The 26,156-nt window shown below is 43.5% G+C and overlaps 1 protein-coding gene across 1 annotated transcript in view; it reads left to right on the top strand.

Moving 5' to 3' along the window:
• LOC137420875 (amyloid-beta A4 precursor protein-binding family A member 1) overlaps positions 1-26,156 on the top strand; it is a gene marked incomplete in the record, with an annotated part of 121,742 nt that overhangs the window by 57,404 nt on the left and 38,182 nt on the right. The window contains 3 exon segments of the mRNA XM_078772218.1: positions 10,180-10,266; positions 19,048-19,233; positions 21,639-21,818. Coding sequence (XP_078628344.1) covers positions 10,180-10,266; positions 19,048-19,233; positions 21,639-21,818 — 453 coding nt within the window.

Below are 26,156 nucleotides of genomic sequence, written 5' to 3' on the forward strand. Positions count from 1 at the left end.
AACACTACCCCCCTTCTCTCACCAAGACTCGAACCCAGTCGTCCACATGGAGCGGCTGGGGTCAGCTGGTATTCATTTAAACATTACTTTTAGTGTGACACGTAGATGTGATTCCCCTAACATTTTAAACTCTAATCACAGTGTGTGTGACTTTTTTTTTCTTTTTCTTTTTCCACATTTAAATGTACATTTTTAAACTAAATATGTCCCTCCTAATGCGTTGAGAAACTACCTAACAGATTCACACCCACAACCTTATACTGTTCACGTATTGCCGGAATTTTGAAACTAAACACATAACCGGTGGGCAACATTTTTACATTCTACACTAAACACAAGTTATTTTACCAAAAACTATGACCCAGGACCTGGACTTGAGGAATAAAACTTGGAGCACTTGTTGCTGGTGTCATCTTCTGGCTTCTTGCCTTGGTAGGCGGGCTAACAAAAACCGGCTGGCCCTGACCGGCATACAGGCCATTTCAAGATCAGGGCCATCTAAATCTTCACAATTCCACACATGGATCACTTTTTTTTATTCACGAGCAGGGCCAATTGAAACGTGGTCCAAATGTGTGGTGCCAATGCCACCCAACAGGTGATCTATGTGTGGTGTCAGTGCCACCCAACAGGTGGTCCATATGCAGCAAGATGATGGGGCAGCCAAGAGGTGCAACAATGGAAATGGGTGTGGCCACAGAGCTAGTGGTCCAAAGGTGGGCTTCAATGATGGGATGATGGGAGTGAGTGTGGATGGCAGCAAGATGCTGCGACGGCAAGGTAAGTCCTCGTGATGGTCCTGGATCGGGGAGGAAGAGAAGACGCAACGAGCAAAACAGGAAAAGACACGGTGGCACATTAGGGTGGTCCAAAAATGCAAAAAAATCACTTTTTTATCTGGATTTTGATGCTCTATTGGATTATTGTTAGAAATGGACTAAATCATTCACCCAAAAAATATTTTGCATCTGAGTCATCTATAAACTCATACACACTCAACATATAAATTTGTCATTTTGGTCAATTTTAATGACTTACAAAGACTTTAGAAATATTTTTTTCCTAAATAATGTCATTGATGGTACATACCCCTGTGAAGTCCTCATGGTCGAAACATGAGTCAGACATGTATGAACATGTTTCAAACATGTTTCAAGCATTGTCAAACATGTTTCGACCATGATGATTTCACACTCACAGGCGCAAGCGCATGCAAAAAGTCATGAACCACAAAATGGCTTAGTACAATAGTGCATGTACTTTTTCCACCTAGGTTGCTATTGGATTGTTCTCATTTAGCCAAATTTGGTGAAAAACGCCATATTTCAATTGAAGTGTGTATGAGTTTCTAGATGGAATTGAGCGAAAATATTTGGTGGGTGAATGTTTTAGACCATTTCTAACAATAATCCAGTAGAGCATCAAAATCGGAGAGATCGATGTTTTTTGGACCACCCTATGGCACATGCAAAACAAAGGTATGACAAGAGCGGGTGAGAGGAACGCCGGCAGAGTGAACTAGAGCCTGGCCCTACCCGTTCGTGCCCCCCACCGTTAACTACACTACCCTAGCCCCCCTCATATTTACAATTCGTCTCTACGTCTTGTCTCCCCTGTCCACTCGTTATTTCAAATTCGTCCCCAACTCCCCGCAGGTTCTCCCAGGAAGGAAAGGCGGAATGAACACACAATGTTTCGTACTCACGTCGTGATGCATCTTATTAATCAAACATTGAGCCCCGTGGTGCGAAATCCATCCCCTTGTGGATGGTTGTGGATGGTGCGAAGGGGTCTTCACAAAATCCTAACTACTCTGACATCATTACACATTTTAATCTCCCCGGGTCGTACCCTGCCAATTGGCCTTCTTTAAACTATGTGGTTCTAAGAACCCGAATTCCCATTGCACACACTGTGGTGCCCTCCTGAATTTGGGTCTAACCCCACCATTTTTCTATCGTGCCCTTGCACAATTTTGGGGCTGGGTCGTGTGGCTCCACCAGCAGGTCTACCTACCTGCACCCCTCCGTTCACTGGAGCTGCCTCCCGAGCTTGCCTGCTCCTCACTCCAATCTAACTGGGGAAGGCCCTCCTTGGCTCTTCCCACCTGATGCCCACCTTGGCATTTGGGCAACCCAGGTCCCTCCTTGGATCCTCAGGCCCCATTCACTCACTCTAACCTAACTGGCCCCCTGAGCCTACCTGCGGCCTTACCTGGCCGACGAGCTACCAGTGATGGAGTGTCCCAATAACTATCTCTACCAATTAAGCCACACACCCAGCCATTCCACCGCCTCCTGCACCTCACAAAAAAAAAAACTATCTCCACAATCAGCACCACAGGTGTCAATATCCATGCAATTTACCTGCAACCTCTATCTAACTTTATAATACCCACCCGGGTCTCCATGAATGGGTTCCACTCCCCCCATTCAATCCTTTGCACCATGCATTCCACACCAATTATTTCCACACCACAACACAATTCCATTTACACTACCACACAGCATCGTTTATCTAACTTATTTGCCCTATAACTCGTGCCTTCCTTGTAGTCTCTTTAAACTATGCACACCCTTTGTTAACAACCAGCTAAACTCCCTACGTCCCCACTATAGTTCATTGTCACTCTTTAAATCTTGTCCCTATGGTCTCTCTAGATCCCTAATCATTATCCTAGCCCTCCCTCAGCTAGTGCTTCAGTGCCCCCATGGAGCAACCACTGCTGGCCCCTCCATGGGCCTAACGATGCTATCCCCCTAAAGTAGTGCTCATAGGCCCCCCCATCGTGGGGATTGGTCACACCACCATACCCCCACGTGGGGGGCTCAATACTACCCCAGTCCTCTACACTATGAGCCCCCATCTATGGAGGTACTTTGTCGCGCCTCGGCCTCTAAGGCCGAAGTAATCCATGCGGGTGTTTGGTCGCCTGTATCGGGTTTTATCCGGCCGGCATGGACAATCCGAGGGTGGTGGAGTTGGTGGTCCCAGGTGCCGGGGTCCATCCCTACGCGGGGCCCTGCGGTCCCACGCACGATGACCCAACCGAGCACGGTTACAAAACCTCACCTGGTAAGGTGCGTTCGTCCGAAACTCCGAATTTCCCCTCAAACCCTGCCGATCGCTCTTGCTGTGGTACGGCGCCCGTGCGGGTGCTGGAGGTACGAATCGTGCACGCCGGTCCTTGCGGGACCAACGCAGCACCGATTCCCTCCAGTCCCCACGGTGCACCACTCATCGGGGGCTCGCATACTCTACCCGTCTCACTCGGCACTACCCCGGTCGGCGTCGATGCCTGAGCCTGATCATTTCTCACACTCCATTTCGTACTCGCACACCGGTGCACACACTTCTTTCACACACTCCGTACTCGCACCCACACTTCTTTCACACACTCCGTACTCGCACCCACCGGTGCGCAGATGCCTTTCACACACTCTGTACCCGCACCCACCGGTGCGCAGACTCTCTCCACACACTCCGTACTCACACCCACCAGTGCGCAGACTCTCTCCACGCACTCCGTACTCACACCCACCGGTGCACAGACTCTCTCCACACACTCCGTACCTGCACCCACCGGTGCACAGACGCCTTGCACACACTCCGTACTCGCACCCACTGGTGCGCAGACGCCTTTCACACACTCCGTACCCGCCCGCACCCACCGGTGCGCAGACTCTCTCCACACTCCGTACCATTCGTAACCCTCACAATGGGCCCTTCACAAACTCCCGAGTCTATCCCGACCCCCAAGCTCCCGAACACCCCATCGCAACAAACACATTCCCGATATCACTACTCACCTCGGGATCCATCTTCGTCCGGCTCTCTTCAAGAACCTGTAATCTTTCTGTTTGATTAACAGGTATTTCTTCACGGTCCGAGCACCACTGTTGCACACATTCCTGCAATTCCTTCCGTAATTCATTCCCCGTCTCTTTTTCTGTCTTTTCAATTTCTATTATTTCTTCTTCCACCTCCTCCAGCTTCTGTTTCACCTCTATTTCCCATTGCGCCCCTACTATTTCCTGCTCGAACTCTACCTTCGTCGGTTCCTCTACCTCCCGCGTCAATACTTCCATTCCCCCAGTCAGTTTGGCCGTGCTGTCCTTCAACTCTCGCTGGACGCGCATCTCACACCGCTTTACCTCATCACGTGCACCCGTGAACTCCTCGCCCATCTTACACCCAATCTCCTCCCCCACCTTCTTCATATCGCCCTTTGCTTCTTCCCCAATTCTGTCCATCCGATCACTCACTCGATCACCCATTTTATTCATCCGAGCACCCATTTCCTTCATTTCACATATCGACTCCTCCGTTTTATTCATTAGCACCTTAAAGCATGTTCTCATCTGAGTCATGAATAACTCCATGCCTTTAAACATAATCCCCGCTTGCACAGTGGGTCCGGCCTCTGCCCCCGCGTGCGAAGGGCCGCCATTTTCTCCTCTTCCTGCTGCGCCGTGATGAACTCCAAGGTCAATCTCTTTGTTTACGTCCTGGGTCATTAATTCCTCAGCCTCTACATTTTCTATTCCCACCGGAACCTGCTCGTTTTGGCCCAACATCATCCAAATTTAATTTTAATTTTGTTTTAAATTTGTTTTAAACTAAATTTCCACTCACTCGTAATTTCGCAGTACGTGAAGCATACTGCAGGTCCAATCCCACTCCCGGACACCAATTTGTTGCGGGCCGGGTTCAAAAATCCCCCTCTTTGACAACAGTTTTGTTGGGTGATTCCCCTCGGTTAATACCGGAGAATCACGAATACCTTCAAGGTGCACGGATCAAGGTGCACGCGCGTGCTGAAGAACCGCGCGATCGAACCCTCACTTTCCCACACCTTATGGGTGCCGAGCGGATTTGCACGGTGTGGAAAGCGGCGTTACCCCACGAGATTTATGGACCTGAGTCTAGCCAAATTCGGTCCCGGATGATGCTCGGGCAATTGGTGAAAGGACGTACCGAACAGGTTGGAAAGTAACAACAAAATGTACAGCCTTTTATTTTGAAGGCACAGAGAAACAGAGATGAAGATACAGCTTACCAATTCTTACTTAATAATAACCCCGACTTGGCACCTTCACACTCACTCTCACACAGGCGAAAAGACACTGGTTAAGGGCGTACCGATGTACGTGCTGGAATTGCCTCGCTGGTGACCACGTGGTCTGGTGTGCGCAGCTCGCGGCTCAATGAGGTCAGGTCCGAAGGACAAACTCCAGCGCAGGTTGAGCTAGATTCAGCGCAGGTGGGACGAGCTGCCACGCAGGCAGACAACTTCAGCTCAGGTGAGTCGAGTCGAAAGCCAACGCTTGCATGTCAGCCGGATGGCGCAAAAGATCGGCGCAGAAGTGATTGGTGGTCGACGAAACACGAAGGCCAAAACACATGTCGTCTGGTGGAGCCAAAACAAGAGAGTCCAGAGCTGGGTGTCGTCCACGTGGCAAAATCCAAGGCAAGAGAGTCGTGTCGTCCACGAGGCAAAATCCAAGGCAAAGAGAGAACAGAGCAGGAGGTCATCCTGTGCGCAGCGAAATCCCAGGCAAAGAGTTGTGTCGTCCACTGTGCGCTGCGAAATCCCCGGCAAAGAGAATGATAATGCGCTCCGCGTCGGCTTTTACCAGACCCGCCCACGCCCCTCAAAATGTTCCACAGCCTCCCATTGGCTGAGGTTTGCCGCATCATGGTGACGGGTTCCCGGCTCGCCATTGGTCACCTGGGCCGTGCTTTTGGTCCACGCTTTCCTGCTCATTAAAAATGGCTTCCCTTAACCAACGAGGGTTTGAAATCCTGTCTAACTTCAACGCATATTGGTTTTGATTATTACACAATGGGAAAGGGCTAATCTTTACATTCAATAGAAAATAACTAACTACTGCAGGCTATATGTTGTCATGCAATTTAACTATAGGGGGTTTGCCTTTATGGCACAACCGCAACAATATATATATATATATATATATCTATATATATATATATATATATATATATATACGTATATATATATATATATATATATATATATACAGGTTGACCCCAAAAAATCTCCCACATTTCAAAGGTAAATTAAAAAAAAATGGTTAAAGATAATCAAGATTTTATTTGCACACATGAAACTTCATTCAATACAGTTTTTATTCATCATGTTTTAAAGATGACATCCTCAAAATGGTGGCCGTCATTGTCTATACACGCTTGGAGGCGATTTCTGATGGCTGCCATGGCTCGACGGGTCATGTCGGGTGGAACAGCGGCTATCTCCTGCTGAATAGCAACCTTAAGGGCTTCAAGAGTTTGGGGTCGATGAGTTTAACTCGTGATTTAAGGTAGCCCCACAGAAAAAAATCACAAGGGGCGAGGTCAGGGGAACCGGCCGGCCACCCAACAATGCCACGCAACGAGATCACCCGATCCGGAAACATTTCCCTCAGCACTTGCAATGATCTTCGAGCTGTGTGTGCCGTAGCTCCATCTTGCTGAAACCACACATCGAGTTATTCAAGCTCAAGGTGTTCGAGTTGTGGCCTCAGAAAGTTTTCGAGCATATCAATGTAACCGTCAGAAGTTACGGTAACAGTTACACCACCCTCTTCAAAGAAATAAGGACCCACGATGCCAACATCGGCAACAGCGCACCACACAGTCACTCGATCGGAGTGCAACGGTCTTCCGTGTAGCTTGCGAGGGTTGTCTTCAGAGCAATAGCGAAAATTTTGTTTGTTTACAGAGCCACTCAAATGAAAATGAGCTTCGTCACTGCACAAGAGAACAGCATCTTCCGGAACATGTTGCAGAATGTTCTCGCATAACTCCCTGCGGCTTATCCAGTCTCTCGTATTGAGTTCTTGCACAACCGTCATTTTGTATGGATGGAAGTGGAGGTCTTTGTGTAAGATTCTCCTTGCAGTTTCCCGGGATATCCCTTCAGCTAAAGCATGCTTCCGCGCAGAACGTCTCGGAGACTGCACAACAGATCGCCTCAATGCTTCAATATTCTCAGGCGTACGAGCGCTCCTAGGTCGACCAGGTGATTTTCTTTTTAAAGCTGAGCCTGTTGCCCTGAAATTCTCAACCCACTGCAAGATGGTTTTCCGATCTGGAACGTTTTGGTTCCATGGTATACTGAAACGTCTTTGAAAGGCCCTCTGCACGGCGATCACGGAACGGTTGTTTGTGAAGAACGCTTCGACAGCGAACGCACTGTCGAAGGTGTGCTCCCGACCGAAGGTGTGCTCCCGAAGGTGTGCTCCCGACCATGCCATGTTGGCGACTGAGGACGGTTGGGGTTGGGCGACCAACAGACCCTAGCCCCGCCCCTCCCGCCTCACTACAGCCAGTGCTACAGCCTTTCGAAATGTGGGAGGTTTTTTTGGGCCACCCTGTATGTATATATATATATATATATATATGTATATATATGTATATATATATATATATATATATATCTTCTTTTTTTTTTACCCTTTAAGATAACAGATATGCAATTTTCAAAGAGGAAAGGCAACCTATATTTTGTAAGACAATAATAATCATAATTGCAGTTGAATTCATGATCTGAATATTATAATCACAACTGCCATTGTTGTATGGAAGTTTTTGCAACCAATTTGATCCAATTATATATTTCCACAAAAAATGTCCATATATATATATATATATGAATGATCGATCGTTTTAAGGCCATTTTCCCCGCTAGAGCGGGGGTTAGCCTTGCGGGCCCCATGACAATCATGGTTCCCTGTTTGAGGCAATGTTTTTATGGCCGGATGCCCTTCCTGCCGCCAACCCTTGGTCACGCTCTTCGATGCGCAGGGATACGGTGTACCTATTCTAAACCGGGGTACACACCGGGATCATTCATCCCAGCAAGCTGGTACTCAATTTGCCGACCTCGGAAGGATGACAGGCTGAGTCAACCCCCCTGGCGTTAATTCAGCGATCGATCGGGATTCGAACCCAGGATCCTAGGATCCCAAGCCGGCACCCTAACCGCTAAGCCAACACCAGGAGATATATATATATATATTTATCCTTTTGCACTAAAATTCTAAAAATTCAAAATTTGCACCACAATTCCCAGACTATATATATATATATCTGATCATCCCCCAATTTCTCATTTCACATCTTTATTTGAGTAAAGTGCACCACTAACCACCAATAATTAACTCTATAAATGTCATTGTAATTTGTTGTGGAGGCAGCCATCTGTTTGTGATTGGTTGTGAAATGTCACATGACAAGCTTTTCATAGCCAAACATGGGCCCACACATTCTCTTTTCGTAATTTGAGTAAAGCTTCCCTTTACCTTGCTGCTCTCACTAGCTGGTGTCATTGAAGTGATTTTTTATTTTTTGTATACAAAATTGAGGGTTACGGAAGAGTGATTGATTAAGAGGGTTAGTGGAGGGAGGTAACGTGCAATTATGAGGGTGAGATTAGGTATTATTGATGGGGATAAAAATTATTGCGAGTGGGATAGTGGATGACATGAGCTTTTGCGAAGTGTGGGATTGAACTGTCTCCGTAAGGTCGTTCCATAAATTGGAGAAAAGAGGAACAGAATAGTGTTTGTGCTGTCAGCTTCAATTTTAGGAGTTCAACCAGGAGGAGGTTGGTGGAAGAATGTATACTTCCTCAAGGGTCGGAGGGCTGAGAGAGCAGAGGGAAAAAACAGAGGCCACTGACCTATCCACGATGAGAGCAACAGGAGTTGTACTGCCGCCTCATCATCGGAGATGCCAATAACGTTGAGAGATTTAGATTCTACAGAATTCAGGAAAGAGACGTGTTGCTGGGGAACCACCAGCCCATATGTAAGAGGAACACTCCATTGAGCTACGAACAAAGACCTTGTCGGCTGTGAGTAGCTTTGATTTATCAAGGAATGACCTGGAACAACGGACAATTCCCATTTTGTGGCTAGCTTGGGGGGTCTAGCTTTGCAATGTGGTCAGCCCAGTTGTGGTGCTTTGTTTAAAACAAATGCCTGCAGATTATTTTTTCATAAAAGGAAAGACAGTTTATATTTTCACAAAACATTTGTCATAAATTCATGCTAAATGCATTGCTCATTTGCTGGGTCCTTTATGCATTTGTACACAGGCTTAACCCAGACCAGTGAATTGGACATATATATATATATATATATATATATATATATATATATATATATACAATATACATATATGCATACATACATACATACATACATACATACATACACACACACACATATATATATATATATAGCATATAATGGGCTCCAGGGCATATGCTTGTATATTTGTATACTGAGCATGGCTTCTGTCACGCTTTTACCTCCTTTTTTCTCTTCTAACCATTGTTCCATTCTCATTTGTTTTTGATGCTGGCCAGAAGGCTCAGAAATTGGCCAAAAGCAAGAAGAAGGTGGTGTACTCAAACTTTTCTCTTCTCGCGCAATGTACCGTGGGAGGGGTTGGGGGCGTGGGAGGGGGTGGAGCAGGGTTGCAGTCGTGGCATGCGACCCAAAACCCTTGTGTTTTGCACTCGACTTTCTGTTGGTTGTACCCACGCTTCGCACCACTTTTTCCGGCTTGTTTTACTTTCTCTTCAAAGTTGTTCCTTATCCTCTGTTCTGTTGTTATGTTGTTTTATCCTTCTTATATTTTCCCCCACGGCTTTGCCTTTTCATTGCCGAATATGATTCTTTTTCTCTCATTTCTTAATGATTCATGTTGCTTGCTGTCAAAAAAAACAAACACCAACCTCCTTATTCTCGTCATTGTGATATTGGTGCTGGCAACCACAATTTTCTTATCTTCATGTCATTTCCCAAAAAGTTGCAATCATATAGCATGTCATTATTTTCATAACATTTTTGTTTTGTTTTGTTTTTTTCTTTCTTTTTTTTATTACTTGTTTGAGCTCTGCTTCGAACAGCGACAAAGGTTCTAAGTATAAATATTTGGTAGTCATGTAAAAGTTTGGTGTTTTCCAGTATTTGATTTATCTTTAACTTATCCCTTTTTCCAGATTGCTGTGGATCAAATCAAATTTTCCAGTAATTTCTGTGTTGCATACATTTATGATGGATACTTGTTTTGTCAAATGCATATTATTTAACATTGCCACGTAAAATATGAAATCCCCTATGCTGACGTACTTGGCTCTGTGCACAGGCATCCGAGGGGGAATCTCAACCCATGACTGAAGTTGATCTTTTCATTTCCACACAAAGGATTAAAGTTCTCAATGCTGACACACAGGTATGATCCAAGCATTTTGATACCAATAGGTTTTTCTTAAATCTGTTGTTGATCTTTCGTTTTTCATCTTTTTTTCTCTACTCATCTTCACTTCCTCTTCTTCCTTATCATATCTGAGATCTAAGGTTACCAGTATTTTATAATAGAAGCAAACTCGACACTAAATGTAACTCGAACCTCAAAAGTATTTCCGTTTTGATTAAACTGCCAATGCTATCTCCATCCCGTTAGCCTCGCCATTTCCTAAAGGAAAAGGTGAAGTGATTGTAATTGGTCTGAGTGTGTGTGAGTCAGCATGTAGTCTACTTCAATACTCAAATCCATGTACTCTGCTGAGGCTCTGAATTGTTAAATGCTCAGTCTTGTTACCCTCGCCAGAGGAGAGGCTATTGTATTTGGGTCTGTTGGTCCGTTTCTTATTTATGAAATCAAAGATTTGCAAGTACAGTAAAGTCTGTGTTATCCGACACCCATGGGACTTTGTCCATGCAGGTTATCTAAATGTTACATAGAATGGTACAAAACAGCAGCTTATTAAACTTTGCCTGTGAAAAATAGATTCAATAATAGCATTACAGTACAGTATAAAGGTAATTACCAATGAATTATGCAAAGCAATAATGTACCTATATTGTAAAATATACACTGGTCTTTCGAAGTTGATGGACCATCTAAAGTGTCATCCACTTTCTCAGACTAAATCAGGCTCATCATCTTGTCGAACTCCATAGGCTTTCTTGAACCATTTCCTGATGTCGGACTGCTGCATTGTCTCTTGCCTCTTCCTCATGAAATGTCCTTTTATAAGGTTCAGTTGGTTCACTTCCTGGATGATGTCAGCTTTCTGCCTTTCTGAAATGTTATTGTATGAGGTTCATTTACATCACTTCCTTGGTGCTGTAAGCTTTCTGCCTTTCAGCAAACTTCACAAACGTGTCAAGACTTTTATCATGGTGTGTTCCACCATCAATCAGCTTACTCTCGCTTGCCAAGCCCAGACGTTCCTCATCAACCATTTATTTTGAGTGCTTGATTGAGTCATTAAGCCACAAGGCAAGTGTTCTATGAGCTGATTGGTAATGGAACACACCCCAGCATTAGCCCGTCATATGTTCAGTTAAAAGTCTTCTTCTGAGTCTTCTTGCTGTTCAACTTCCTTCGATGGATTAACAACACTGTCGATTATTTCGGAGTCAGTCATAACACGGCCCAATTCACTTTTGAAAACACGGTCCACTTCATAACGGTAAAACTTTGAGGTGGATTATCATCACTTGCTTGCATCACCATACTATAAATTTATTGGATCGCGATCTGCAGACTTTTGTTATCCTGAGAAATCAAGCTGCCGTATCTGGTATCCCATATTGCAGCTTAAAACAATCCAACCAGCCATCAGAAAAGGCACTTTGATCAGTCAATCCCATCTGATCATAAAAATAGTTTGCCTTCTCAATTAACATTGGCACTCCCTTCGAACGCTTGAGAGCAAACCATTTGTACAGAACTTTATCTAGCTGCTCCATCTTTTGCTTGTGTAAAGTATGGCACTTGTTGTCAGCTTTGTCTGTGTCTGAACTGGTGTAAAATTTCAATAACTTGTCCTTTTGGGCCTTGATATTGTAGATGGTTGATGATCCGAAGTTGTACTCACGCATCAACGCATTTCTTTTGTCTTCCTTCTCCAGTCTCCTATATATGTCAATCTTCTGGTTAATTGTAAAAAACAATCCTCTTTATCTTCCCACCAGTACTGCTCGACAGGGTAACAGAAGCCATGATACTTTGGAAGGTGAACTTCTTCTTCCCCTGAGTTTTCACTTGCATGCTCAACCCAAGATTTGAGATCATGTAATTGGTCGTTAGGCGGAGATAGCCGGATGTGTCATGGCGACGATTAGGACGGATTTGTTCCGTTCGGATTTGTTCCCGTTTTTTTTTTGTTTGTTTTTTTCCTTTGGTACATTTAACCATGACTCAGGAAACATCACTGAAGGGTTTTCAAAAGCAAGGAAGTGCAATGTCTGACTTTGGTCTGGTCTGGTATTCTGTCTTTCTGTCTGTCTGTATGTAAAATCGTCTACATATTGCATTTTTGCTCCAAACTTCATGAAACTTAACCACCTGGTAGAAGTAGTCACAAGCAAGAAGCCTATTGTTTTTGAGGTCAGTAGGTCAAAAGTTCAAGGTCACATATATCGTCACTTTTCATCCGATTCACTAGATGTGTGTGATTATATAATATTAGAACTGGGTGATGATGGAAAAACCTATATCACGATAATGCACCTCATTATCATGATTATCATGATAATATAAATAATGTAATTAGCGCCTGGAGAACCATGTAGCATACAATATCAATCCACGTAAGAACAAACTGAACAAGCCATAAAGTTACATGTGTTCATACTCTTTATTTCATAATTCTGTTGCAATTTGTTTAAAGTAAAACCTCATTTTCTCTGGACGAAATCACTTTTCTCCGTTTGCTGAGCGACTGGATGAGCAGCTTGCAAATCGGTTGTTACGTAATGTCTGCCTTGGCAAGCGATAGCAAGCTGCATGCTCACAGAATACACTGAGCAAGCTACATGCTAACGGAACACATCGAGCAAGCTGCATGCTAACGGAACACACCGAGCAAGCTGCATGCTAACAGAACACACCAAGCACACCGCTTGCCAATTGGGACATTTGTGGAGAAAGTCATATATGACTGACTATCTTCAAACCTTTAAAAATAATGTCATTGATGTGGACCTTTGTGAATAATAAATGCCAAGCAATCCCAGGTCATGAGAAAAATGTAATAATTAAATAAATGAAACACGACACCGTCTTGCCGACTCCGTTTGATCCAACGAGAACGGTGAGAGGAGAGAATAACGAGATTATATGTTTGTCCTTGTCCTCAGTGCTAAAACTCCACACACCAAGGACGTTCATTTTCTTGACCTTTGCCATGATGTTGCCTTGAGTGCTCAACTTCGCACAAAGACAAAGCAAACTCAAACGGATTGCCAAATTCAACACCGGGAAGCGCCTTTGGTGCCTCGAGTAGTTGTTGTTTGTTTTGATATTTATTGTTTAATGATATACCATTTAAATTGCATCTTGGAGAATATGCATTCCATATTATATCGCCTGCTGTATTTTATAGCGCTGCATTTAATACGGGTATATCTTTTAAGAGAAAATAAACGCTAAAAGCAGCTAATACACCGTCGATACTGCTCGGTGTGTTCAAGGTGTGATTTACCTAATGTGCACTTCTGCACATGCGCAGCAGATATCGCGATAATTAATTTCCATTATCGTTATGGTGATAGCAAATTTAAAGCACAAATATCGTCCCATCAAGATGATCGCCCAACACTAAGATATACCGGTATATAATGAATATACAGTATATCTAAATATACTGTACCTCCAATCTGTTGCGATACAGCTGCACAATTGCACCTCCAATTGGTGACCACAATCATGTGAACATCACTTTACTTACCACCACTCCTTATTTTCCGACTGCTCCGACTAAACGCCAGTATTGGCATTTCAATAGCATGGACTAGACTGGTTTACGAGTCTTCTTTTCTGATTTTCCCTGGAAAGACTACTGCCTCTGCTTGGGCGATGCCTCTATCTCTGCTGACCGTATAGCTGAGGTTATTGTTGCAGGAATGAAGGCTTATATCCCCTTCTCTTTCAAGTTTATCTCTCCTACCAACTCTTGGTTCAATAATTTCTGCTCTGCGGCCATTCGTGCAAGAGATGTGACATATCGGACATGGAAAAACTCTTCTTCCTCCGACTCACATTCAGCTTTCATATCTGCTAGAAATCATTGCAAACATGTTATTACTCTGTGCTCACGAAGCGAAAAGCAGGGTTAGGCATTCGGGTTCGTACGTGTGCCGTACATGCGTGTCTGCATTTTTAAAATTCATTTTCTCGTCAACCGTTGGTCCGATTGACATGAAATTTTACCGTAGGAGCGCCTCTGCCTGTATATTTTTTTGCTGATAATAATTACGTCATAGGTCACGTGGTACGGACGCCATCTTGGAAAAACGTTACACCTCTATATCTTCCAAACAGCTTAATGGAAAAAAATTGAAACATGGCTCATTGTCAAGTACTCCCTTTGGGGAATAAGATATGTTAATGATGATGTCATAGGTGCTTCCATTAGACGTCATAATTCGACAAATACAACGCTTGATCTGATCAGTATGAAAAAAAAAAATTCCTCTGCAACTGTTAGTCTGATGAACAAGAAATTTTCAGAATATGTGCGGCTCCTGTATAATTTTTTAAATGATAATTATAACGTCATAGGTCACGTGGTACAGACGCCATCTTTGAAAAAATCGAAAAAAGTTGCACCTCTATATCTCCGAAACCGCTCCATGGAAAAAATTGAAACACGGCTCATTGTCAATTCCTCCCCTTGAGGAATAACATATGTTAATGATGATGTCATCGGTGCCTTTGTTATGACGTCATAATTCGACAAGTACAACACATCCGATTGTGCATTTTTTTTCTCAGCAACTGTTGGTCTGATGGGCACGAAATTTTCACCATATGAGCGCCTCCTGTAGAATATTTTAATGATAATCGTGATGTCATAGGTCATGTGGTACAGGTGCTATCTTGGAAAAATTTCAAAATGTTGCACCTCTATATGTCCAAAACCGCTGCATGGAAAAAATTTCAACATGGCTCATTGTCAAGTACTCCGCATGGGGAATAGGTGTCAACGTTAACGATGATAATTTGACAGAGACAATGCTTAGTCTGATCAGTTTGAAATGTATTGAGCGTGATCTATGCAACAATTATTATATTCGAGAATATAAATTAATGATGTCATCGCTCACGTGGTCTGGCAGCCATATTGGTTCAAAGAAAAAAAAATGTTCAAAAACAGAAGAGTTGGCTCGCAACAAGTTGACTGCACAGGGTAAGTATTCTATGAATACCATCTTGTTCGTGAGGCGAAGCATTCCTTTATCAAAATAAAATGTGACAACCTCTAATCTTCCAATAATAGATCTTCCTGGTTCTTCGCTAAAAGTGTCAGCAACAACTTCTGTCACTCTACCTTTCCTTTGCTTTTCTGTTCCGATGATACTATCGCTGTCTCTCATGCTGATAAAGCAACTCTTTTTGTTTGCTCTACCCATTGCCCTATCAAGTCTGGTTAACTTGGGCTTGTTTCTCTGCTTATTTCTTTGCTATTGTTGCCATGCCAGTTTTAGCATGGCTGATTTGGACACTGTGCCTATCATGTTGTTAATGAATATAGAGAACTATATAACATTCCCATGGAGGGGAGGTAGTTGAAATAAATAATAGATTTGTTGATATCTGCGAGTAAGGCCTTTTGGACTTTTTATTTCAGCTACACATGTCATCGCTAGCTCTGCAGTTATAGGTTGTAGGTGAATGTGAGGAACTCGTGAAATACAGAACAAGAGTTATTACACTGATGGTTTTGTCCTCCATGTGATTGATGGATCATCTACATATTATATACCAAAATATGGAATTGCAAGGTCACACGAGCCTCGAGCCTTCCTTCCTTTTTTTTCTCCCTTCTCTTTTCCACTCCCTTACTCTCGTTTTTGATCTCTATCCTCTCCATTCCCTTTCTCTTCTCATGCTTTTTCACAATTTATAGCCCCTTCCCCTCCACAGATTATTTTGCATTTGCACTCTAATCTAATATACAAGAGCTTCAATGAGTTAGTCACTCAATGGAAAGTGTGCATGGTATTAAGATGTCATATGTTATTAAGTTTGACCTTCCAGATTTGCTTATAACACTCAGACTAGCAGGCTGTCTACACTGCCCATATACAAGGGGTAGTCAATAAGTAACCTCAAAATATTTTTCACAACTTGTTTATTGCATGTACATGTGTAACAACTGCGTTATTTTTCAACATAATCTCCATTGCGTTCAATGCAATTTTTCCAGCACTTTACTAAGGCCTGGATTCCTCGAAAAAATTAATATTTTGACTGCTTGTGTAGCCATTTGTGCACCGCCTCTTGGACCTCTTCGTTGGATTGGAAAGTGGTTCCACCAAGCGCTTCTTTAAGTGGCCCAAAGATGTGGTAATCCGAAGGGGCGAGGTCTGGCGAGTAGAGTGGACGAGGAAGGCACTCAAAATGCAGGTCCTCGGTTGTTGCAGCTTTAGCGCGGGCAGTATGGGGCTGAGCATTGTCATGCTGCAGCAAAACACCGGCAGTGAGTGTTCCATGACGTTTTGATCTAATTGCTAGTTTCAGATTATTTTGAAGGAGGTCGCAGTACGATGCACTGGTGACTGTGGTCCCTCTGGGCATGTAATGCTCCACAAGTCGGCCTCGGCTATCCCAGAAGAGCGTCAGCATCACTTTCCAGAGGATGGCTGTGTGCGGAATTTTTTGGGCTTCGGTGAAGTTGAATGGTGCCACTTTTTCCTTGCCCTCTTCGTTTATGTCTGAAAGTAGTGGACCCAGCTTTCATCCCCAGTCACTACGCGCTGTAAGAAAGCGTCACCTTCTGTTTCGTAACGTCGCAGAAGTTCTTCACATGCGTCCACTCGCTGTTCTTTCAGTTCGGGTGTGAGTTCTACCATTCTACTCCAGACATGCTGCTTCTGCTGTCTCAACAATGGATGGAGGCCCTCAACGCCAAACAGGAAATCAGAGCTGTCTCCCTTGACATATCTCGAGCCTTCGATATGGTCTGGCACCCCACACTACTCACCAAACTCCCATCCTATGGTATCCATGGAAATCTCCACGAATGGCTTGCAGACTTCTTCTCCGGTCGCAGTAAACGTGTGGCTGTGAATGGAATTTTCTCATCTCCCCTTCCTGTTCAGCCTGGAGTTCCCCAAGGCAGTGTTCTGGGCCCTGTGCTTTTTTGGTATTCATCAATGATCTTTCCGACTCTCTGGAAAATCCTTTCTATCTCTTTGCTGATGACTCCACTCTCGGCTGCTCCATATCTCAACCCTCAGATCGGCAGGCAGCAGCCTCTTCACTCTCTGCAGACCTGGACAAAATCACAAACTGGTCAAACAAGTGGAACATCTCTTTCAATCCCTGACAAATCTCACACTCTCACTATGTCTCTCCGAAAAGACCATTATGGAAAACCCTCCCATCTACTTTCTCAACAATCCTCTTAAAGAAGTTCTGTCACTCAGGCTTTTGGGCCTCACTATCAGCCATGATCTTTCCTGGGAAAACGACATTTCCAAGTTGGCCTCCAAAGCCAGTCTCCGTCTGGGCATCCTCCGTTGTGCGAAGTCCTTCCTTGGCACTTCTGAGCTCCTCACCACATACAAAGCTTTCATCTGCAACTTGATGGAATACTGCTCTCCCCTCTGGGCTGGTGCTCCTGCCTCACATCTAGCTCGGCTTCACACTGTAGAAACCAAAGCTTTCAGGATCATTGGTATCTCTCGCGATGAAGCTGATTCTGAGGGCCTTTCACTCTCTCACCGCAGGCAGGTTGGTGGTCTTTTTGTCTCCTACCAACTCCTCTCTGGCCTAGTACCCCCAGCTCTGTCTGTGCTGTGTACCCGAAATATTCCTGCAGGACGCACAAGAACTGCCAGCAACACTCTTCTAGTGAAACTGCCAAAATCAAGACTGTCTGCTCACCTTCACTCTTTTATTCCTCTTTTTCCCCACCTCTGGAACAAACTCCCACACTCTCTTCAATCCCACTCCTCCCTCCAGGTCTTTAAAACAGCTGTTCACCACCATCTCTTATCTTTCCCCCATCCAAAACCTTGATCTTTTCTACCCCCGTTAATGCACCCCAAATCCACCTCTTTCAATCTCCGACTTCATTCCTGAAATTCCTAGTAGTGTCAATTTGTTGCTCTCTCTCTCTTGCAATTTGTTTTATACCTTGTACCCCTTCCCTCTCCCTACCTCTGAGCCCTCTCCCTTCCATAGATCTCCTGATGTCCCTGTTGTCTACTGTTGTGTTTATGTGCTTCCCTCTCTCTCCCCATCTTGTCTCCCCCTCCGTTTATGGTTTTATGTGTCCGTTTATGTTTTTTGTGTTGTATGTGCTCATGTGTGTTTAATGTGCTAGCTCTTACACGAGCCTCGATCTTGTGTACAAAAAAAAAAAATGTCTGGGCACCCGCCTTGCAGACACTTTGCGGAACCCCAGCACGTTGTGAATGATACAGTGTGCTATACCATGGCTAATGTTCAATTTGGAGACCACTTCATCCAGCGTAATGTGACGGTTTCCCCTTAGCATGCACTCAACTCCTGCAACCATTTCTGGTGTGTCGGCTGTGTGAGGCTGGCCCGAGCGAGCAGCGTCTGCCACACTGGACACTCCACTTCTAAACTTCCTGTCCCAGTCGTACACCTGCTGCAGCGATAAACATGTGTCACCACATTGCATCTTCATTCTGCGATGGATTTCACTGGGATTCACACCCTCACTTCCCAAGAAATGTATGACAGAACGTTGCTCCTCCCTGGTGCATGTCTCTCAGATCTCAGGGAGCCGCCATCTTGGAACTGCTCTACTGACGTCATACGCTCGATGTTGCCAGATCTAAAACAGGCAAAACATGAGTCTTACCCATTGATATAACATATGTTGTCTATAACTACACACGTTACATTCTCGAATTTATATCGCCATTTTAAGGTTACTTATTGACTGGCCCTCGTCATACAAAAGATATGTGAATGGAATACAAAGTTTGGTAAACCTCTTTGTCCCACCTGGCCCACCCATAGGAAACAATGATGGACCATGCCTTGCGCACAATCTCGTACATAGCTGACATCGGTAATATTGTAGTGCTGATGGCTCGGCGCCGCCTTCCACGCTCATCCTCGCAGGAGGCCGTAGAGGCCTCTCATCCAGCTCCAGATGGCAAACGACAGTACAAGATGATCTGCCACGTGTTTGAATCTGAAGATGTGAGCCCTGCTTGCTTTATTCCCAAAACCCCACTTCCTATCACCATGTCCTAATATTTGCAAAATAAACATCGAGAGGGAGAAGTTAATTGCCATAGTGAGAAAAAGCTGAGGGGACAAGGTCATTGGTGGATAAATGTAAAGATATACAGTGCATTCAGAAAGTATTCAGACCCCTTCACTTTTTTCACATTTTGTTATGTTGCAGCCTTATGCTGAAATCGTTTAAACTCATTTTTTTCCCTCATCAATCTACACTCAATACCCCATAATGACAAAGAGAAAACAGGAGTTTAGAAAGTTTTGCGAATTTATTGAAAAGAAAAAACTGAAATATCACATTGACATAAGTATTCATACCCTTTGCTATGACACTTGAAATTTAGCTCAGGTGCCTCCCATTTCTCTTGATCATCTTTGAGATGTTTCTACACCTTGATTGGAGTCCACCCGTGGTAAATTCAATTGATTGGACATGATTTGGAAAGGCACACACCTGTCTATATAAGGTCTCACAGCTGTCAATGCACATCAGAGCAAAAACCAAGCCATGAGGTTGAAGGAACTGCCTGCAGAGCTCAGAGACAGGATTGTGTCGAGGCACAGATCTGGGGAAGCCTACAAAAAAATCTCTGCTGCATTGAAGGTTCCCAAGAGCACAGTGGCCTCCATAATTCTTAAATGGAAGAAGTTTGGAACAACCAGGACTCTTCCTAGAGCTGGCCGCCCGGCCAAACTGAGCAATCGGGGGAGAAGGGCCTTGGTAAGAGAGGTGACCAAGAACCCGATGGTCACTCTGGCTGAGCTCCAGAGATCCTGTGTGGAGATGGGAGAAACTTCCAGAAGGACAACCATCACTGCAACACGACACCGAAACCAAACAGTTCAATCTTGGTTTCATCAGACCACAGAATCTTGTTTCTCACAGTCTGAGAGTCCTTTAGGTGCTTTTTTGCAAACTCCAAGTGGGCTTTCTTGTGTCTTTCACTGAGGAGAGTCTTCCGTCTTGCCACTCTGCCATAAAGTCCAGATCGGTGGAGTGTTGCAGTGATGGTTGCCCTTCTGGACGTTTCTCCCATCTCCACACAGGATCGCTGGAGCTCAGCCAGAGTGACCATCAAGTTCTTGGTCACCTCTCTTACCAAGGCCCTTCTCCCCCGATTGCTCAGTTTGGCCGGGCGGCCAGCTCTAGGAAGAGTCCTGGTTGTTCCAAACTTCCTCCATTTAAGAATTATGGAGACCACTGTGCTCTTGGGAACCTTCAATGCAGCAGAGATTTTTTTGTCGGCTTCCCCAGATCTGTGCCTCGACACAATCCTGTCTCTGACCTCTGCAGGCAGTTCCTTCGACCTCATGGCTTGGTTTTTGCTCTGACATGCATTGTCAGCTGTGAGACCTTATATAGACAGGTGTGTGCCTTTCCAAATCATGTCCAATCAATTGAATTTACCACAGGTGGACTTCAATCAAGGTGTAGAAACATCTCAAAGATGATCAAGAGAAATGGGAGGCACCTGAGCTAAATTTCAAGTGTCATAGCAAAGGGTATGAATACTTATGTCAATGTGATATTTCATTTTTTTTCTTTTTAATAAATTCACAAAACTTTCTAAAATCCTCTTTTCTCTTTGTCATTATGGGGTATCGAGTGTAGATTGATGAGGGAAAAAATGAATTTAAACGATTTCAGCATAAGGCTGCAACATAACAGAATGTGAAAAAAGTGAAGGGGTCTGAATACTGTACTTTCTGAATGCACTGTCACTGGGAGAAAGCAACTTGTGCTCAGGATCGGATGGTCAAATATAGTCATAACTTATATCATCACTACTGTTGTTGTTTTCACTTGGCACTTTTTAGTGTGGCATCACGTTCCACAGTGGACTGTCTGAATGCCAAGGTGACAGACTGCATGCACAACCTGCACTATTCAGAAAGACCATGGGACCACCCGTGTCCGCGTGTCCAGTTTTCCTAAATTACTCATTCCTGTAAATGGTGCCTGCCCGATGGTGTCCTTAAAGCCACAGCTATGACGACGCTCAAAGCGCAGCTGCACGACTGCCAAAATTAATCTTTCTTTTCCCGATGTGTAACTGCATGATTTGTGAACCACAATGAAGCTGCCAAATTGGCTGTTGTTTGCCGGTCTTAATACGGCCATTGACACCATTTGGACTTTCCTCAACTGCCTTCACGAATGTCCATCACATTTCTGAGTACATCATATGTTTTATGGTTGCATGTTTTGTTTGTGCATTGACAGAAGGTTTTATATTGTTGCAACCAAATAGTAAACTTCAATGGAGTCTTATTGATCTGCAGAAAATCAAAATCTTGCTCGTGCTTTGAGTACGACCCATGTCAAATGATTGCATTCCATTGCTCTGGTCTGTTTGTTCCAGGCCCAGCTGATAGCACAGTCCATCGGGCAAGCATTTAGCGTTGCTTACCAAGAGTTTCTGAGGGCAAATGGCATAAACCCTGAGGATCTGAGTCAGAAGGACTACAGTGACCTGCTGAACACGCAGGAAATGTACAACGATGACCTAATACATTTTTCCAAGTCAGAGAACTCTAAGGAGGTATGTGGAGTTGCATTATGCACAGAGGTTTAAAAGTGCCTTGAGAGACCATGTAGTGATTTATTCAAATATATAAACTGTTTTTAGTGGGCGAGGTGCAAAAGGGGTGGTCAGATTTGTCCTAGCATGCATTGAACAAACTGCTCTTCTGTCTCTTGCATTTTTAGGTTATTTCTCCAAATTGACCTCATAGACTGTATCCTGGTGTCCGGCACTCCGTCCGTATGTACGTCCATTAACATTTGACTAAAAGATCTTCTCATAAACTACCTGACCGATATGGAACAAATTTGGTACGAAGCATCAGGATATCAAGGACTCATGGGATTGTGCTCCACATCCGGATGCACCTCCTATAAAGTGGGTAAAAGGGTGGTTTGCCCCAAATACATATTGGTATTTCATTGAAAAATTTTATTCTCAGAAACCACCAGGCAGATCCAGACCAAACTCGCCAGGAGGCATCAGGACCATTCCCTAACCTTAAGTTGTGCTCCTCATGGTCATGTCTTCCCCAAAAAGGGGGCCAAGGTCAGATCAGAATGTCTAAGATCAGAAAATACAAATAATACTGACCTGGATCACAGAAAATACGGACAACAAGCTGTTGGTTTATTTCATGTATTCTTTAACAGGAGGTATTATTTTGTATTTTCTGAAATGGTCGAATGTTAGTATGTAATTAACTATAATATCAGGAGAGGATAGGAAAAGAGAATGGGTCAAGGGAGACCATTTGACCAATTGTCAACATTTTTGTCACCATTTGTCACAAGCAAGTCGATTGCTTGAAGAGCCTTTTCACCTTTTTTTTTTTTTTGTTGTATACTGAATCGAGGCTCGTGAAAGAGCTAACATTTACTTCACAAACAAATCAACCAGACAAACAAAATATATAAAAAGAGGGAGTGGAAAACAAGATGGGGAGAGAAGGGGAAGCACACAAACACAACATTTGAGAGCAGGGAGATGTGTGGGAAGGGAGAGGGCTTGGGGGGAGGAGGTGTGGGAAGGGGGGGGGGGGGGGGGAGGCATCAGGAGCTCCTGTATTTTGTTCCCGATGAATCGTTGTCAGGAAGTGAATTAATTAATGACTTATTATTTGGGTATCAAGCCATCCTGGCTGGTGCCCGATTGATTTTCTTCTCTATCTTGTATTATATGTCCGCTGCTGTTTTGCGGGTTTATTCCATCTTAAATTAAATTTCTCTGCAACCGATTGTGGGTGATTGACACAAAGTTTTTAACATAGGAGTGACTACTCATGTAGAATTTTTTTTATTGATAACTATGATGTCGTAGGTCACGTGGTATGGCAGCCATTTTGGAAAAAAGGAAACACTTTAAATCTCTTCGAAACTGCTTCATGGAAAAAATTGAAACTTGGTACATGGCAAGTATTCCCCACTAGGCTGTGTGCAGCAGGTCGAAAAAGCAGCTAGAAATCGGTTTTCATTCCATTAAAAGGATTCAACTTATCTACGCTTGAATAAATTTCAGAAACATTTTCTCATCAATATAAAACGTTTTAATCGTGAATTTTGTCCAACACTAAGTAGTTTCCGTTAATAATCAGCATTATTTTCTTGTAGTGTAGCCACTCGCGGGGCAGTGAGTTGGTCGCACGGCATAGTAGTATTGACACCCAGCCAATCATCAGCCAGTATTGCCACAACAAGCGCTATATTTATCCAGCAATGGCGTCCTCCATGGAAGGGGTGAATTGCGACAATGTCTTTAGAAAAGGCGTCAAAAAATCGGACCAACTGTGTGTCATGCACATATCATCTGTTAAGAAACAAGATATTCGTACCTTAACACAGATTCGGTGGGATAGGTACCGTGAATATTGTGTGTGTGTGTGTGTGTGTGTGTGTGTGTGTGTGTGTGTGTGTGTGTGTGTGTGTGTGTGTGTGTGTGTGTGTGTGTCGTTGGTTGTTATCTCCATAATTTGGGTTGTTCAATCATTGAAAACAAGGACATAATGCGCACTTATGACCTGATTCTCCCATCCAGCATGAACATAGAAAACAAAACATTGTGACCGGACGCAGTACTCAGACACAAAAATGAAAGAAAATACAGTACTTGGCGATTTTGGCTTAAATAATGCAGATATCAAGAAAATGACCAAATACCAAGACCTCAAGAATGAAGTGAAAAGATCCTGGAAGCTGAAGAGTTCCAAAATTGTACCAGTGATAATTGGGGCAACGGGAATGATAAAGAAGAACCTTACAAACATCTTTAAAAACATCCCAGGGAACATTACCCCAAACGAACTACAGTTGGAGGCTGTACAGGGCTCAGTGATGATCCTAAAAAGAGCCCTTGGAACAAAACTTCACAACCACCTCCCATGAATCGCAATCCTTCACTGAAGCGGGGTGGATGCGTCGAGTCCTGGGAGGACTCCAATTTGGTTCAGGGAATTAAATTGTCATCGATCACATGGTTTAGCAACCATATAATGGATTGAAACTAAAAACCTTTAAAAATCGTCTCCAGCACGGCTTACTAAATAGTCAGGTTCACTATGTTTTTTCATTCAAAATTTTGGTAGATTAGCAAAACTATACATTTTTGGAATATTCAGAGCATGAGGAATCCAAAAATTAATGTTTACATTTGCGTAGACACCTTTGCGAAAATGACACTCAGGACAGTGATGAAGATCTGTAAAAGCATATTCCTGAACGGTATAGACCTCGTAGATCCTGTGTATAGGACTTATAGTTCAATCTGATACTACCTATAACTTCCTATAACAACCTATAACTTCAAATGACTTGCAATATCATGTATTATGTAATACAGTTATATCACAAATATAAAGACAATGGTTTTCAATTACCTTTGTTTGTTGCTTTTCTATAATCCTGAGCACTATTTTGAGGCCTTTATTGGATTCCTTGACCCAGAAAACATAGGATTAGCATATTTAATTAAGTCTCTAGGTTGACTAGAAGCCGAGATCGCGCAAAATATGTATTTTATCGCGGCCATTTTCAAAATCCCAAAATGGCGGCCATGCAGGCGTCTGTGCAAATGCCAACATTGATTTTCAGATTCTCCATGCTCTGAAGATTCCAAAAATGTACAGGTTTGCTAATCCCAAAATTTTGAAAGAAATTATATTTGTTAACATAGTGAACCTGACTATCTTCATCACTGTCCTGAGTGTCATTTTCGCAAAGGTGTCTACGCAAATGTAAACATTAATTTTTGGATTCCTCATGCTCTGAATATTCCAAAAATGTATAGTTTTGCTAATCTACCAAAATTTTGAACGAAATTATATTTGTTAACATAGTGAACCTGACTAAAATCAATGCAACACTTCGCAGACATAATCAACTCATCTTCAGGAATATAGTTTGATAACTTAAATGTCATAGGTCACATGATCTGGTAACCATATATATATTAAGCCTTTTGCCTCCACCTTGTACTGTCTGGCGGCATACTAGAATCAAAGAAATGTAATCCAGGTGTGATTTATCGAGCATGGTGAAACGTACGTTATGGCATGACAGTACACATTGGTGCACCAGCTGTTTCTGTTTGGAGTAAGTGCTCCAGATCGTCATCTTTGTTACCGCAGGAAATTTGTTTAGCGGGTTGGCCTCCCCACCACTTGATTCATCAACCACTCTACGCCTATCTCGCCTATCATCAACCACTCTACGCCTGTGTGCTTCCTTCTCTCTCCCCATCTTGTGTCCCACTCCCTTTATTGTATGTTTTGTGTCCGGTTTTTGTTTTTTTGTGATTAATGTTAGCTCTTACACGAGCCTCGATCTTGTATACAAAAAAAGCACTTCACAAAGCAAATTGATTTACCCTTAACTGGCCCAACTACCCTTTCCACCAGCACCACAAGAACTAGCATCCAAAGCGCTCTTTGCACAATAATGCAGGGTGACAAGTTGTAGGTCATGTGTACGTGTGTGTTTAGCATGACGTGGAGCGGTCACATGAACATTGCATGGTCTGTGTCATGGCAATCCCGTTTAAACTCGATCCTGAGTTTTCTCAGCACAGGTTTAGGGAGGATGATGTTTGATGTCAACCCTTGTTCCTATATATTTAGAAAGATTGTATTTGCATTTAAAACCGTTTACCTTGATACAGCCAATTTTTTATGATGCACTAGACTGAAAATTTTGTACCGTTCATTTTATATGTTGTTTATCACTCTCTTATTTTTTTTTTCCTTTTCTGTTCGATCTTTTTCCTGCTGTGCTTTGTCCTGCATTATCCAGTGCATTTTGACTGTTGGTACTGCTATCAGCACATGTTTGGAGAATGAATTTAAAAGCATTCCTGGCTCTCTGC

This window comes from Myxine glutinosa, chromosome 2, assembly GCF_964187855.1.
Source record: "Myxine glutinosa chromosome 2, kmMyxGlut1.1, whole genome shotgun sequence".
NCBI classification, from domain to species: domain Eukaryota; kingdom Metazoa; phylum Chordata; class Myxini; order Myxiniformes; family Myxinidae; genus Myxine; species Myxine glutinosa.